Raw genomic sequence first — 14,622 nt, forward strand, 5'->3', positions numbered from 1 at the left:
TGCGTAAAAAAAAAAAATGTATAAGCCCAGTAGTTTAGAATGTTATTAAGTACTACTGAATACACTGTTGAAATAGTTTTATAACTGTACACAGACAAGACAAATCATAAATTCAGAAGGATAAACAGTCGAGGTCCATTCCTTTCTGATTAAAGGAACCCCGTAAAATTTGAATGAGCCCCGACTGTTGATCCTTGATCCTTGCACAACAGATCTTATATTTGATACTTGTTCTTTATTGATGTCACAGAACTTGACTTCAATAAAGAACTAAATTTAATTTTTCGACAAGAAACTGCTATTGGTATTTCCTTTTTGCTGAGAAAATACATGTTCAAGATAGTCAATTGATTTGGGGATAATCCCGCTGGCGGATAATTGAGTTTACTGTACTCATAGCATTGAGAATGAACAGACCAGTAAAATATGCTAAAAGCCAGCAAGAGGTATGTACTGTTTTAAAATGATTTGACAGTTCGAACTCTCTCCAGTTCCAATTACTTCAGATTAAAGAGGTTCTACTGTATTCAATGAATTTACCAAGGCATGTTGAGCTTCATTTGACATCCTCCTCAGTTTTTCTTTAGGTTGCCACAATGAGTGAATACTGAAAAATTAGAGAAGCACCACTTTAGTGAAGAGATAATAAATGTATAATTAATCATTAAAGAATTTCATTTTAGGAAAAAATTTGTATTTACCGTGTTGTGCCTTGCCTTTGTAAATCTCGAAGCATTTTTCTTCTTTCTTGATATTTCAGCAATTTTTCTATATGACTTATGAGAATTTCATGCTCTACTTTAAGCCTTTTAATCTGTTAAAAAAATTAACTCTCACTCAGAACAAATATTATAATATAAAAACAAAGTAACAAAAAGCAACTAGTCAATAAAATGAAATATTTTCAAATTATGAATTTTTAAAGGCAACTCAATAGCACACACACACACATAAATTCTATAACTTGAACGCAAGCAAAAGCTTTGATGTTCGGATATTGCAGAATTTTTACTATTTCTTCATTTTTAACATAACTGGAAGATCAAGACGCACAGCAAGAGTTTGGGGGAAGGGGGGGGGGGAGGGTGTCAACTCACTCCAGAACTTATAGTTTTAAGTTATATTGCCAATCCTAGTATAGAAATTATTATTGCACATGTAGATTGCTATGGCATTTATGATAAAATGAATAGCAGAATGTGAAAAGATTAACAGGAAACAAGATTGATATTTTAAATCGTAAAAACATATGAAAAAAAAAATGAGCCAATGCAATGCTACACAGCCAGATATCTTTCACCCTCAATTTTACGAAATTGTGAACATTCATATTGGAAGAGGTGCAAAATGAGTACAAAGTGACAACATAGAAGGCAAATGAAATACAGCAAGTAAAGATGAGCGTGTTTAAAAAAACTCTTAAGACATAAATAAAAATGTTTGAGAATGTGATGCTCTTACAATGGAACTGCTTAAATGGGCAAAAAAGATTCTGTTATAACAAATGGATGGTCCTAGAGTTAGAGGGAACACAAATACAGTAAAACAAACTAGTATGTTGTGGCCATCATTAAAACTTTCTTCTATATCTTTCTTAAAATTCTGATCCCTCCCCATGCTTGACCAGGAAGCAATATTCCGAACAAAAACAAAATTACACATGCCAAAACTTGACGACAATCCCGATTCCCGATTTATTTCATAAGCAAAACAAAGAATGAAAATTGAAAATTATTTTTAAAGCCTTGCTTAAAATAATTGCAAACATTTATTTGTTAAAAACACAAGATGGCAACAGTTAAAAAGTTTAAATCATCGCGAATTTCTGTCCATTTTTCAACAATTAAAATCACGCGAAATACGCAGACAACAGTCTATTATAATTTATCTTTCTTGTTGTTGCATTTATAAAGCTATTTTTATTGATACAAAAAAAAAAAAAAAAAAAAAAAATCAGCCCCCCCCCCATAGAGCAATTGCCACCAAAATTTAATCAATGCTTGTTTACATACGGATTCACATTTACTCAAAATTTCATCCAAAACATGGCATTACTTCTTAAGATATGGCACTCACAATGGAAAAAAAAAGAATTTTCGATTGTGCCACCCCTTTTCAGCTATTGATGCCAAAATAGAATCAGCTCTTATACCCTCTAAGGGCTCCTTGTCGATAAATTTTGGTTTGATTCTGTTCATTTTTTCTTGAGATACAGTAGCCACAATTGACAACAAAAAACGCTCTGTAGCTCAACCCCCGTTTGAGCAATTAACACCAAAATTGAATCAGCACCTGTACATGTTAGGGGCAACGTATGGACCAAATTTTGTCAAAAGGGGTCATTGCTTTAAGCTATTAAATCTCAGGCTAACCTGGAAATTAGGAAAAATTACTACTACAGGGGTAGAAGTGATCGACTTGTCACATATAGGACATTTTCCACAAAAAATATAGGGCAAATATAGGACACATTATATGAATAGTTTCGCTATGAAAAAAGAAATAATACTTACATATTATTTATTTATTCTTATCAATGATTTTGTTTAAAAAAAAACCTTCAAACAAAATTATAACTTACACCTAAAATGACTTTCCTGTAGTTGAAAGAATAATTTTTGAAAAAAGTGTACTTTGTAGAAAAAAAAAAAAAAAAAAAAAAAAAAGAAAAAAAAAAGAACAAAGTGAAATCAGGGTTCATACTCTATTTGGATGAAAAAAATCCATGACTTTTCCAAGACTTTTTCATGACTTCAATGAAAATTTCCAAGACCTCGTTACACGAAGAGAATAGCACTATTTAATCTCAAACTTGGTAATATTTGGAAATGAGCATTAGCAAAACATCTATATGAATGCCACAGCCTCATTGAAGCACTTACTCGTAATGGAAAAAATATAAGTGCACACTTAAAAAACTATTCTTAGTTGTCTTCAACATATAAATTTTCGTAAAGTAAAAATGCAGTGAAACAAATATGGTAATGCTTAATTTTTTAAAAAAAAAACAGGCAGAATGATATTGAATGGGACAAAGGTTGAATGAGTCATCACTAAGTTTTAATAAATTTGCTTCAAAAGTTTCCTTTTAGTGTCAACAGTGCTTTTAATCATCCATGTAACTTGACAGTATTTTGGTTCTTTAAAGTAAAGCCACATAGTTTAGTTCTTTATGTTTCTAAACCAGATCTTTTCTGAAAAAAACATTCAGTAATGAATCAATCTTCTGCTTTAAAAGTATATTTGTTTTGTTTACAAATTTGCATATTTTCAAATGTATATAAATTAATAGGTTCAGAAATTCCAGAACACTTGTAATTCCCGACATTGAACGTAGTAGTGGGTCGCATGGATTAGTTTTGCGTGCCGTATGTTGGGCACTACTGTTTTAGAGCATTAGAATTCCTCTTTTTCTGTATTCTATCACCTGACTTATAGATCTTTATTTTCTAAAACATTCAACAAATTAAAATAAACTCTGATAAATTTAATAATAAAGTCCTTACGAGTGATGGAAGCGAACTTGCATGCAATTGAATTGCTTTTTTTTTTGAGTGGGCGTGGCGAAACTAAGAACGTGAAATTTTGCTACTACAGAATATGAAACATAAGAAGAGTTAAAAATAACAAAAAATTCAAAATAAGTGATGTCCAGGCAGTAAAATCACATCGCAAAAAGTGGCAAGCGGCTGCGACAGAAGTGGATGCAATGAGATTTAAAAATTCAGATTTGATTTTTAAAACGTTCAGTTTTCCACTTTTAATAGCTTTTATGTGCTATACTGTTAAATTACTCAAGATTTCTAATGCTGCTTTAGCTACTGTTCCTTTCTCTTTGTCCAGGACATTTTTCCATGACTTGAAAAAAAATTCCATGACTTTCAATGAAAATTTCAATTTTCCATGACTTTTCCAGGTCTGAAATTCTGTTAATTTTTTTCCATGACTTTCCAGGATTTCCATGACCCGTACGAACCCTGTGAAATTTATTGATAATTAACACAGCAACTCACAATTTTTGCAGGGATAGAAGTGTCACAAACATAGCTTCTATAAATAAATAAAAACCGTCTTTGTGTTGAGAACTAACAGGAAATAACCAATGCTTTGTAGCACAAACATACAGATATTTTGTTCTATAAAATTCCACAAAAAGAAAAGATTGCAAAAAGACTATTATAATTCCGATCAGAAAATGCACTGAACACAAAAATATACCCGCGAAAACAAAAACCAAAAAAAAACCACGAAAACAAAACCAAAAAAAAACCACGCTGGAAAACAAAACAAACTGCTGTTGCCAAACGCAAAATTCTAAAACCAACTTCAGAATTCGTTCTCGAAACTCCACCCACTGCAGTGACGTCATATTGCTGTGACCAATGAGAGAAGATTCCTGTTGCAGGATTTAGTGAGTTGTGTTTTTTAATTTGAAATTCGTTTACACACGTACTTTCGACGAAAAATCCGAAGTCAGATAGTTTGTTTACTGTTGTTTTAAAGAAATAAATTGGATAAAAAACAGGAATATAGGAAATATAGGATATTTTCCAAAAATATAGGAAATATAGGACGATTTTCATACTTTTTTTGAAAATATAGGAAATATAGGATATATAGGACCACTTCGACCCCTGCTACTACTACTACTTTAGTAGGGTCGCAGGCACTAGGAACAGCTTACAGAAAGAGGCAAGGGGGTGAATAGCTTTGAGAGGGCCATTGATCTTCATTGGGACTAACCTTTAAATAGACTAGGACTAACCTAGCTGGGCCCAGAGCCTCTTGCTGGTCATCATATTTGTATTACCATGTGACCTTATCCTGTTGACACAAGGAAGGCATACATTTTGGTACAGCTGTACTAAAACTTAGAACTAGACACTTAGTCATTTCAATGTCTCTCACATGCAATGCATAACACATAAGTGGTGACTAACTTTAAGCCCTAAGCTAGTAGCCAGTGGGTTAACTGGCAAATAGCTACTATCAGTTTATAGTCTCCAGCACCAATGTTTCACTTTTTAAATTTGTGTTACAAATACAAATGTGACGAGCAGCAACGGGCTCCAGGTCCAGCTAGGCAGGTTCTAGTTAGTTTATAAGTCTCCAACAAAATTCAATGGCCTTCTTAAAGCTATCAACCCCCTTGCTCATGATCGGCTCTCCTGGTAAGCTGTTCCAAGTGCCCACGACCCTACTAGAGTAGTAATTTTCCCGAATTTCCAGGTGAGCCTGAGATTTGAATAGCTGAAAACAATGACACCTTGTCCTTTCCCTGCAAAAATTTAATCCATTAACATCTTTCATTTTGATAAATTAAAACAACTGAATCATGTCCCCTCTGACTCTCTTTTGCTCCAGGCTACACATATTAAGCTTATAAAGTCTGTTATCATAATCTAAATCTGAAAGTTCCCTTACTAGTCAAGTAACCCTTCTTTGAACCCTTTCCAATACAGAAATATCTTTCCTGAGATAAGGAGACCAAAACTGAACAGCATACTCCAAATGAGGTCTCACTAAACTCCTATACAAAGGCAGAAGAATCTTCTTAGATTTGTGTGATAGATCAATTGATAAACCCAAGTATTCTGTTGAATTACTTATTACACTAGAGAAAGAATTTCTGACATTTTGAGACTGAAATTCAAAAATTTAATATTTTATACCAATGCAATAAAATGAAAACATATGCAATCATTTCAGAATATATGTGCTCTGTTTTAATGCAGATCAGATCAATTATTTGATAACTACACATCAGAACTTACCTCTGCTTCAGCTTCATTAAGCTTTGCTACATTGCTTTGTACGAGACATGACCACTTTTCTTGTTCATCTAAAAGTTCCATTTCCACTTCCTTTGCTTCTTTATCTGATTTCATGTATTCTAATTCTAATACTTTTTGCCTTTCTCTTTTCTTTTCTTTCTTTTCCAAGTTCAGCTATATCAGAAAAAAAGAAACAAACCGAAAATTTAATTTGATGATTTATTACTAGTACAGGCTTAATACCATGATTTAAAAGATGCTAGGAATGTTTTTTAAAGAATTTTTTTCAATTCTTTGAAGTGCTTTCAAAAATGAAACTATATATATATACACACAATTGAGTTCATCTCGTTTCGAAGCTAGCGTCTAACAGCTCACCGCGTTTCAAAGCCACTGGCTTCAAAAGCCGTTTCTAACCACTCATCGCATTTTGGAGCCATTTATTGTGGCTTCAAAAGGTAGATTTTTTAGAGATATACACCGGGCTTTGAAGCCATAGTGAAATTTGCAGCGTTTTAAGCCCAATATCCTTAAAAAAAGCTCAATGAAAGATTTTTTTTTACGCTCTATTAATCTTTTATAAATTTATTTTGTGCCGTTTTAAAGTGATGTATGTTTTTGAAACTAAGTTCAGCATTTTAGTTTTTTTTTTTTTTTGTAAATGTTTTATAAATTTTTCTAAAAAATGACTAAAATTCTTGTGCAGAAAATATCACAAAAGAAAATACTTTGGAATATTTTAATTTACGTTTTCAAAAAAAGAGAAATTTTTGTCTAGTTAACCACAGCTACTTATGAAGACATTGCTAGTAAAAGTAACCTTTACAGTAATTTGAGAAAAAAAAAGAAAGTGGTTTTCAAATAGATTTTTGGTACATATTTTCCTGTTTATTTCAAAATAAATAAAATGAGAAACATTTTAAAACAAGATTCTTTGAAAAAATATTTTTATTAGTTAAATTTGCACGACAGCACTAATTTTTTTTCTAATCACATTTTTGTTCCATCTGAACCATTAAATTTTGGTTTAATCGTACATCCACTATATTGCGGAATCGCCGAATCTAAGTTTCTCAAAATTTTGCTAGGAGGTCAGAGATAGCTTAAAAAGAGCAGTTTGTCAAAAAACAGAAACTAAATGAATAAATAAAATTACACTGCTTCTAGTTATGATTTTACTGGTAATAGTTTAGAAACAAAGCAGCACTTAGAAAGAATAGCGTACAAACGATCTAACTATATTGGTGATTTAAAAAGCATGACTTTTTTACTCATGTATGGAATTGCATGTTATTAATTGTTAAAATAATTATTACTCATTATTTTTCCTTTCTAGGATGGTTATTTCTAAATTCATTGAAAAACTTTTCCAATTTTTCCTAGCATTAAAAATTTGACTCTCTTGAAATCTATTTTTTTCCGACGCTCAGGGCTGATCCTAGGATGTCGGCCGCCCGTGTGGAATGCCACGCCTCTACAGCGTTTTGACTTAAGAGAAGAAGGTTTTGAGGATTTACTTTAGAATTTTTTTCAAATTTGAGTCTTTAAGAAGGAGTTTTACGTAAATTCTGGTAAAGTAACTAGGCGGTTTTGTATCGGAGATTTCTTGACATCAAACACGCAAATTTAAGCTATAACTGGTAATGTTTTAGAAATGAAGAGAAGTCCCTCTGGAAAGGTTTTATTAGTGAAGTCTGAAAGACGCAACCTTAACGTATGTTGAAAATCAAGATGAAAATTTTAAAATAATTTCAAAATACACATCTTAATACATTGGCAAAGTGTCTTTTTATCCTCGAAAATTAAATATCTACAATTTTATTTCGATTTATGTGCTTATTTTTACCGATTTTCACGTTTATGAGTAGTTTTTTTTTTCACTTGTTGTTTATGCGCTTTGGTGATTCCAAAAAATGTTGTGTGTGTGAACGTTAGTTTTTTTATTTTTTGAGGCTAGTACTTATTTTACTCAATAAATGTATTGATACTTTTTGTAAATAAGAAGTAATTGTCTTAAGAGGTTTTCTTTTGCGAAGAAGAGTGGCATAATCAAATAATAAGCTTTTTTTTTCTGGTAATGTTATTACGCAATCATGATTTCTTAAACAATAAAATCGAAGGTGCGTTACATATTTGTGGGACAGTTTTTGAGTTCGCTAAGAAATAATAGGTATTTTCTCCCAAGTCTGTGTCAATACTATTTTTAATGGATTAAGGTGCACTACACTGTAAAGCATTGCACATAATAGAAAGCTAATAAGTAAATATACACTCAGGCATTAAGCGGGACCTTAGCAGCCCGTTAGAGCTTGCAACATAATATTTTAAGACGTACGAAACTGTTCTAAGAATTTCCTTCCGGCTCGACCTCCCCTCAAGAAATTTGATCTGTACATCAGTGTATGTCATAAAAATAAAATTTTTAAACTTTGACATGCACATTTGGGATGCAATGTATTGCAGCCGAGAACATCATTTTTGGTATTATTTTTGAAAGATATGAAGGTTTAGCTATTGGGACATGAGTTTAAAAATTTGAAAAAATAGACAATTTCCAAAATTTTTATGAAACTACTAATGTTTGAAAGTTGTTCTAAAACCATTCAAATGCTTCTTATTAACACTCTTTTCACATGTCTTTATGATTAACTACATTCTTTTACAGTTGTAAGTGCGCAAATAAACGTTACATTTTCATGAAACTAATCCAAAATCTATTTTTTTTTTACTCGTTTTTGTACTTTGCAACATTTCTCCTTTTATGGTCAAGTAAAATTTTTTTACAATAAATGTACACTATGCATATGTTTGCTGAAAATGCAAATATATTTACTGCATTAACAACCAAGAACTCACTACAAGGGAGTGGCTGTAAATTCATGCTCCACTCTGCTCTTCCCATCCATCCAACCTAGAAACACAGTCATTACAGGCCTTACATTTACTCTTACTGACCGATTTTAAACAAATTGCGATGTTTGGACAAGGGGTTGAAGTTGGACCTACGATTGAGTTACGGCATTGTGAACATAGGTATAAAGTTGCTCTTATAAATCCATCTCTTGCATCTACCTGATCTTTTGCCTCATATGCTTTTCTCTGATTCAACTGCTTCACATTTTGACCATTGCCCACAGCCATAACCAACATCAAGTTCTCAGAATTGGCACAGTAGTCATTTCTTTGGATCACCAGATCCACGATGTTTGGGAGATCAATGGACAAAACTTTTACATTGTGCAACTTTCAATAAGTGTACAAGTCCATGTTTCATGGAATTTTTCATTAAAATTTTTTTGCTATATGAAACGATATGAAGAATAATTTAGGATATGACTTAAGAATACCTTCATATCTCAATAGTTCAGCTTGAAAAATATACAGCTCTGTAACTCGATTACCTCGTTAACAAACACTGATGACTGAAATGTCATGGATTTTTGACAGCAAGATTAGGGTTATTTTCCTCCTGTATTACATTGAAAATATCCATCAAATATAGTTGATGATATCCAAAAACAGTTGAAGTTTTGTCAAGGGTTATGAAACTGATTAAAGAGTACATAGATTGGTATTTAGAGAACCTGAAAAATGTGGATTTATAAGAAAAACATTATACTTGTGATCATTAATGTTAAATCTGACTCAAAGTCCAACTTCAAACCTGTATTCAAAAGTAGAAATGTGTTTAAAGTCATACAGTAATTGTAAATATGTAAATAACTTGGATGGATGGATGGGAAGAGCAGAATAGAACACAAAATGCAGTACCATAAAATTCAAAGAGTCTCAAGTAAATAAGAGTGATTTTCTGGAATCAAGCTTACGTCTCCAGACATTTTTAAATGACCAGATTCTTACCCATACGGATGGAAAACATGAAGCCTCTGTTTCTAAGCTTAGAAAGAGATTTCTTTGTTTCCTAAACTTAAATATTACTGTTTTTTATTGTTGGGGCAGTAGTTTTGAATTTTCCAAACAGGAGAAAAGCTGCTGAATGGAAAAGGATTTTCACCCCTGTATTCACTGTAATCTATATGAGAGGATGGATAATGTTTAAAAACTTTTTTAAGACTCTAGTCATCCACAACTTATACTCTGTAGCTATTTAGTTTATTCCCACTGCCATTTTATTTTCCACTATACGACCAACTACGCAAAGCTTTCATTTTAGACAAAAACAAAAGAAATTGTTTGCAATGTGTGAATAAGTGAAAAAGCACACATTATTGGATTGTTCAAACATAAGGTTTGACTTAAGTAATTTTTTTTTTCCAGAAAAAAAAAATGTTTTAAGTTTGATATATTACCCTCTCAAGTTCTTCCTTACGTTGTTCCCATGATTGGACAACTTCATCTTGCAGCTGATTTTCTTCACACTAGAAGAATAAATAAATTTCGACTTTAGACTAAAAAAAAATTGAACTGTTTTGAAACTTCTAAAGCAAAAAAAAAGGGGGGGGGGTGGGCTGTTAATATTAAATATAAAATGTAACAGAAAATGAACAATATTAAAATATGTGAAATACAGCGCCAGCTCAGTCATTTCCAGCCGAGGACTGCAGTTTAGTGCTTATTAGCACTCATCAGCCCGGCATAGGAAAGTGACTGAGCTGGAGATAGCTACCAGTTTGTTTCGCACTCTTGGCTTCCTCAATAGATTTTCCATCTCCAGCTCAGCCACTTTCCTACGCCGGGCTGATGAGTGCTAATAAGCACGAAACTGCAGTCCTCGGCTGGAAATGACTGAGCTGGTGCTGTATTTCACGTATTTCTGCTTTAGCCCTGGCTAATGGGCAGTAATTTACTTGAATATAATATTAAAATAGTTTATTTTTAAACATAAAAAGAATAAAACAACAAACTGTATTATTTTTAAAAATATGGTATTTACCCAAGGCATATATTTTTAATTATTAATTAGAAATAAAATTTCTATAACTTGTTAAAAAATTTCAAGTTGATTTATTTATTTTCTTTTTATCCAAATGATATTGAAAAGACTGCTCTTCACGTATGTAGCATAAACTTCAAAGAATTGTGGAAGCTTTCTTTTCTATATTTTATAAGTGATAGCGTCATCATATTTAATAAATAACAATGTTAAAGCATTAAAAATTATGTTACCTCTTTAACAGATGCGCTGCTTCTGAACAAATGGTGCATATGTCGCTTTTGCATCTAGGAGGAGGAAGAACACATTAATATACTCTAGTACACATCATAGATACAGGGCCATGCTTAGGGGGTGGCAAACTGTGCGGCCCCACAGGGCCACTAAAATATTTTGAAGTTAAGGGGCCACTAAAATATTACATGTGAACAAAATATTTCTGTATGAAAAAATATCTTCTTTCTAATGGTACCAATGAAACGAAGATACAATGTGACAAACTTGAACTACAGCGCATTAAAAATAGCCTATTTTTCATGTGAACAATTTTGACAGCCACTTTGGATGCTAATATCTTTCAGAAAATCAATATTTACGCTCTTGCGACTTCCCAAATGTGCTACCAGGCCCAATGAGAGGCCATATCAGACTAGTCGGAAACTAGGGCTTGGGCCTTAGGGGAAGGGGGGGGGGGCTCGGCGACACTGACGCAAAAGAAAGGAAGAAAGAAAAGGAAATAAAAAATAAAAAGAAAGGAAGAAATAAAAAGGGGGGAAAATTTTGAAAAAGAGAAAAAGTAAAGATTTAGAAAAGTTTACTCTGTGGCACTTAAAATAGATTTAATTGTTTTCTAGTAAGCATTTTTGTTTCGCCTCCCCCTCCCTTTTTTCTTCTTTTTTCCCTTTTCTTTATTTTTCTCCTTTCTTACTCCCTTTTTCCTTCTTTTCTCCCTTCTCTTTTCTTTTTTCAGGAGGCGGGGGGTGGGGGGGGGCGACATTGGCTCTCTGCGGCCCTGCGTGATACCCAAAAGTTAATGAACTCAAATTCATAAAAATACTAGAACGTATTGACAACTAAAAGTAGTTTGAGCTACTAAAATTTCAGGCTTCATGTGTGATAAAATTTCCCGTAATCTGAGCTCAAACATGGCACTTCATTACGACAAACAGAATTTCAAACTAATTTTTCTACCCTTATTTGAAAGATCACTATAGCAGAAAAAACTTATTTTGAAAGAAAAAAAAATCTGTTCTTTCTAATGGTATAAACGAAAAGAAGATGCGAGGTGACACACTTGAGCAACAGCGCTTAGAAAATAATCTTTTTTTCACTTGAACGGTTTGGATAGTCACACTGGATGACAATATCCTTCAGAAAATAGATATTTAAGCTCTGAAACTGTAAGCCATTAAAAACAAGTATTTTTACAATGTAATCACGAAGTACGAACCTTTTTGAATTATATTTGTTCAGATTTTATGACAACCTAAAATCCAGGAAAAAATTTCCCCGTCACGCTTTTTCACGAGTGTACGTACATGAGTGCTATAACAAATCTAATGAGCTTAAATTTTCAAAAATACTTTACTTGAATGTATTAACAGCCAATTGTACTTAAAGCACCTAAAATTTCAGGCTTTCAGTGTGATAAAATTTTCTGTTCACTTAGTCTAAACTTGGCAATTTAGCACAGAAAGCTGATCCGCCATAATGATCATTTTTCAGAGATCCTAGATCCTCAGGATTTGGATCTAGGAAGCTGAAAATTTGCATAGGTTAGTTTCAACGGCATCTCTTTATCTATATAAAGTTTCATCCAAATCAGAGATGGTCGAGCAGAGACCCTTAGATCACTTGACATGGAATGACTCTTCTATATTTGCTAGTAGTAAAAGAGAAAAGGCAGACAAAGGTCAAAATTTTTCATTCTTTTCGGAACATTGTTCTGAAGTTAGATCTCAATTTAGTATTTCATTCCCCCCCTCCAGCATAGGCGGATTTAGAACCGAGTTCCTGGGGGGGGGGCAGCATTTTTTTTTTTTAGTATCATTAGTTGTATTGATTACAACTGGCTGGATTTAGACTTAGCCTGTCCCTAAACTATTTCAGGGTTTGGGTCTCTTTAGTAGTACGGTCAACTTTTCTATCGGTGGCAAAAAAGACCATTTTTTAAAGCTCCCTCCCCTTGCATTATACATAAGGTCTAAGGTGGAAAATGGAGTCTCTTTAAGTAGGGAATAGAATATCTGTAATTTTAGGGGGTCCAGAAGTTTCTCCCCCGGAGGAATTTTTGTAAAATAGATATAAAATTCTACATTTTGAAGCCATAGAAGGGGTAATTGGAACTACTAAAATCTCGGAGACAAATAGCAAAATACTCTTTTGTAAATTACGGTAATGCACAGTAAAAATTGTTCTAGGGTTTGACAAATCAATTACAACAGTTCTCAGAGAGAAAAAGCGAGAAAGTATATAAGATTATGCATTGTTATTTGCTTACTTTGGCTGTCGGTTCAATTCAATCAGTTTTTGATCACGCCTCCAACCCACCGACAAATACAACACGGAATTAAATACAAAATGATCAATAGTAAATAAATGCTTTAAAAGAAATGGTGTATGGATTTAGAAAATAGTCCCATTTGGACAATTCATAATTTATACACTTGATAAGAAATAAAGTTGAAGCACACTTTGCTTAGGAATTTCACTCACATCTAATCCGTTTCAAGGACTCGAGAACAATTAAAATTAAGGCACTTAAATTGGCCTTTCCAGTCTCTGAAATTTAGTACTTGATTGTACTGTTTTACAGTATTATTTTAATTTTGTAAGAAACAACTATTTTAAGTTTGGAGCCTCGGTGTCCGAGCGGTGTGGCTCAGCAACTGCTTGCATGCAGAGAGGCATGGGTTCAATTCCCGCCTGCTGCCCTGGGTGTTCTTCTGATTTCCTTGTATTGTAATAAATCTGAATTGTGCTATCTGTCTTATGTGTCTGAGCAAAAGTCGGACTCTTCCACCTAAAATAGGGCTCAGTCAAAAAACTATTGATTTCTCATTACAACAACTTTTTATTTTCAATTATAAGAAGTGCAAAAAACGAAAAAAAAAAAATAGAGGCAGTGTTTTTTTCCCCTTCTGAGCTAAACAGATTAACAATATGCAGAAGAAGTAAGATAAATGCAAGTAATTGAAAATAATTTCCAAAATTACTGCATTTGGGATTAAATAAACAGCAATATATGAAACATGTGAGCCACAAAAATTTATCTCAAGTAATATGCTACAGAAACGTGAGAACCATGATTTTTATATTTTTGATGCAGGATGTCGCGAGGAGCTAAATCTGAAACATTTCGGCATTTCTCCCCCTACCCCACATCATTTGTTATAAATTTTTATCGTTTGTATCCACACTTTTCCAAATTTTCAAGCACTTTAAAATGGATATTATTTTTTCAAGTACTTTTCTTTAAAGAACAAAGATCATGAAATTTTCCGGAGTTGGGGGCCTTCAACAAAGCGGGTGCCCTCAACTATAGCTTGTTTAGTTTATAGGTAAATCTGTTTTTTCTTAGATCTTTGTTTTAGTTTCCAATTAGTTTAAACAGTCGTTGATTATTTTAAGTATAACGGCTGATTCATCATATTTTCACTCATATACTTGCTCTAATGGTTTTCAATTCAAAGTAGTTGTTTTCAGCACATTTCAAATGTCCGGTGACAGCTTTACTCTTGCCCCCCCCCCCCCCCCATCAGAAAAGGAAAGTCGCTATTCTCTTCATTTTCACTTGTGAACTTTTCAAAAAAAGAAAAAAAAACATGATTTTTTCTTTTCACATTTTTGAAGGTGTGTTGCTACCATGTATAAAGTCCTCCCAAGACTGGGGAGGCATTGACCCTCCTCGCCCCCCATAAATCCGCCCATGCCCCCCAGGCTGAAAACTACGCA

At 33.1% G+C, this 14,622-nt stretch overlaps 1 protein-coding gene across 1 annotated transcript in view; it reads right to left on the reverse strand.

Moving 5' to 3' along the window:
* Positions 1-14,622, reverse strand: part of LOC129234520 (trichoplein keratin filament-binding protein-like) — an 83,761-nt gene that overhangs the window by 24,317 nt on the left and 44,822 nt on the right. The window contains exons 4-8 of the mRNA XM_054868527.1: positions 10,902-10,955; positions 10,085-10,153; positions 5,775-5,948; positions 702-814; positions 541-607 (exon numbers count right to left, since the gene is read on the reverse strand). Coding sequence (XP_054724502.1) covers positions 541-607; positions 702-814; positions 5,775-5,948; positions 10,085-10,153; positions 10,902-10,955 — 477 coding nt within the window. The remainder of the gene's footprint in view (positions 1-540; positions 608-701; positions 815-5,774; positions 5,949-10,084; positions 10,154-10,901; positions 10,956-14,622) is intronic.

This window comes from Uloborus diversus, chromosome 1 (genome assembly GCF_026930045.1).
Source record: "Uloborus diversus isolate 005 chromosome 1, Udiv.v.3.1, whole genome shotgun sequence".
Taxonomy (NCBI): domain Eukaryota; kingdom Metazoa; phylum Arthropoda; class Arachnida; order Araneae; family Uloboridae; genus Uloborus; species Uloborus diversus.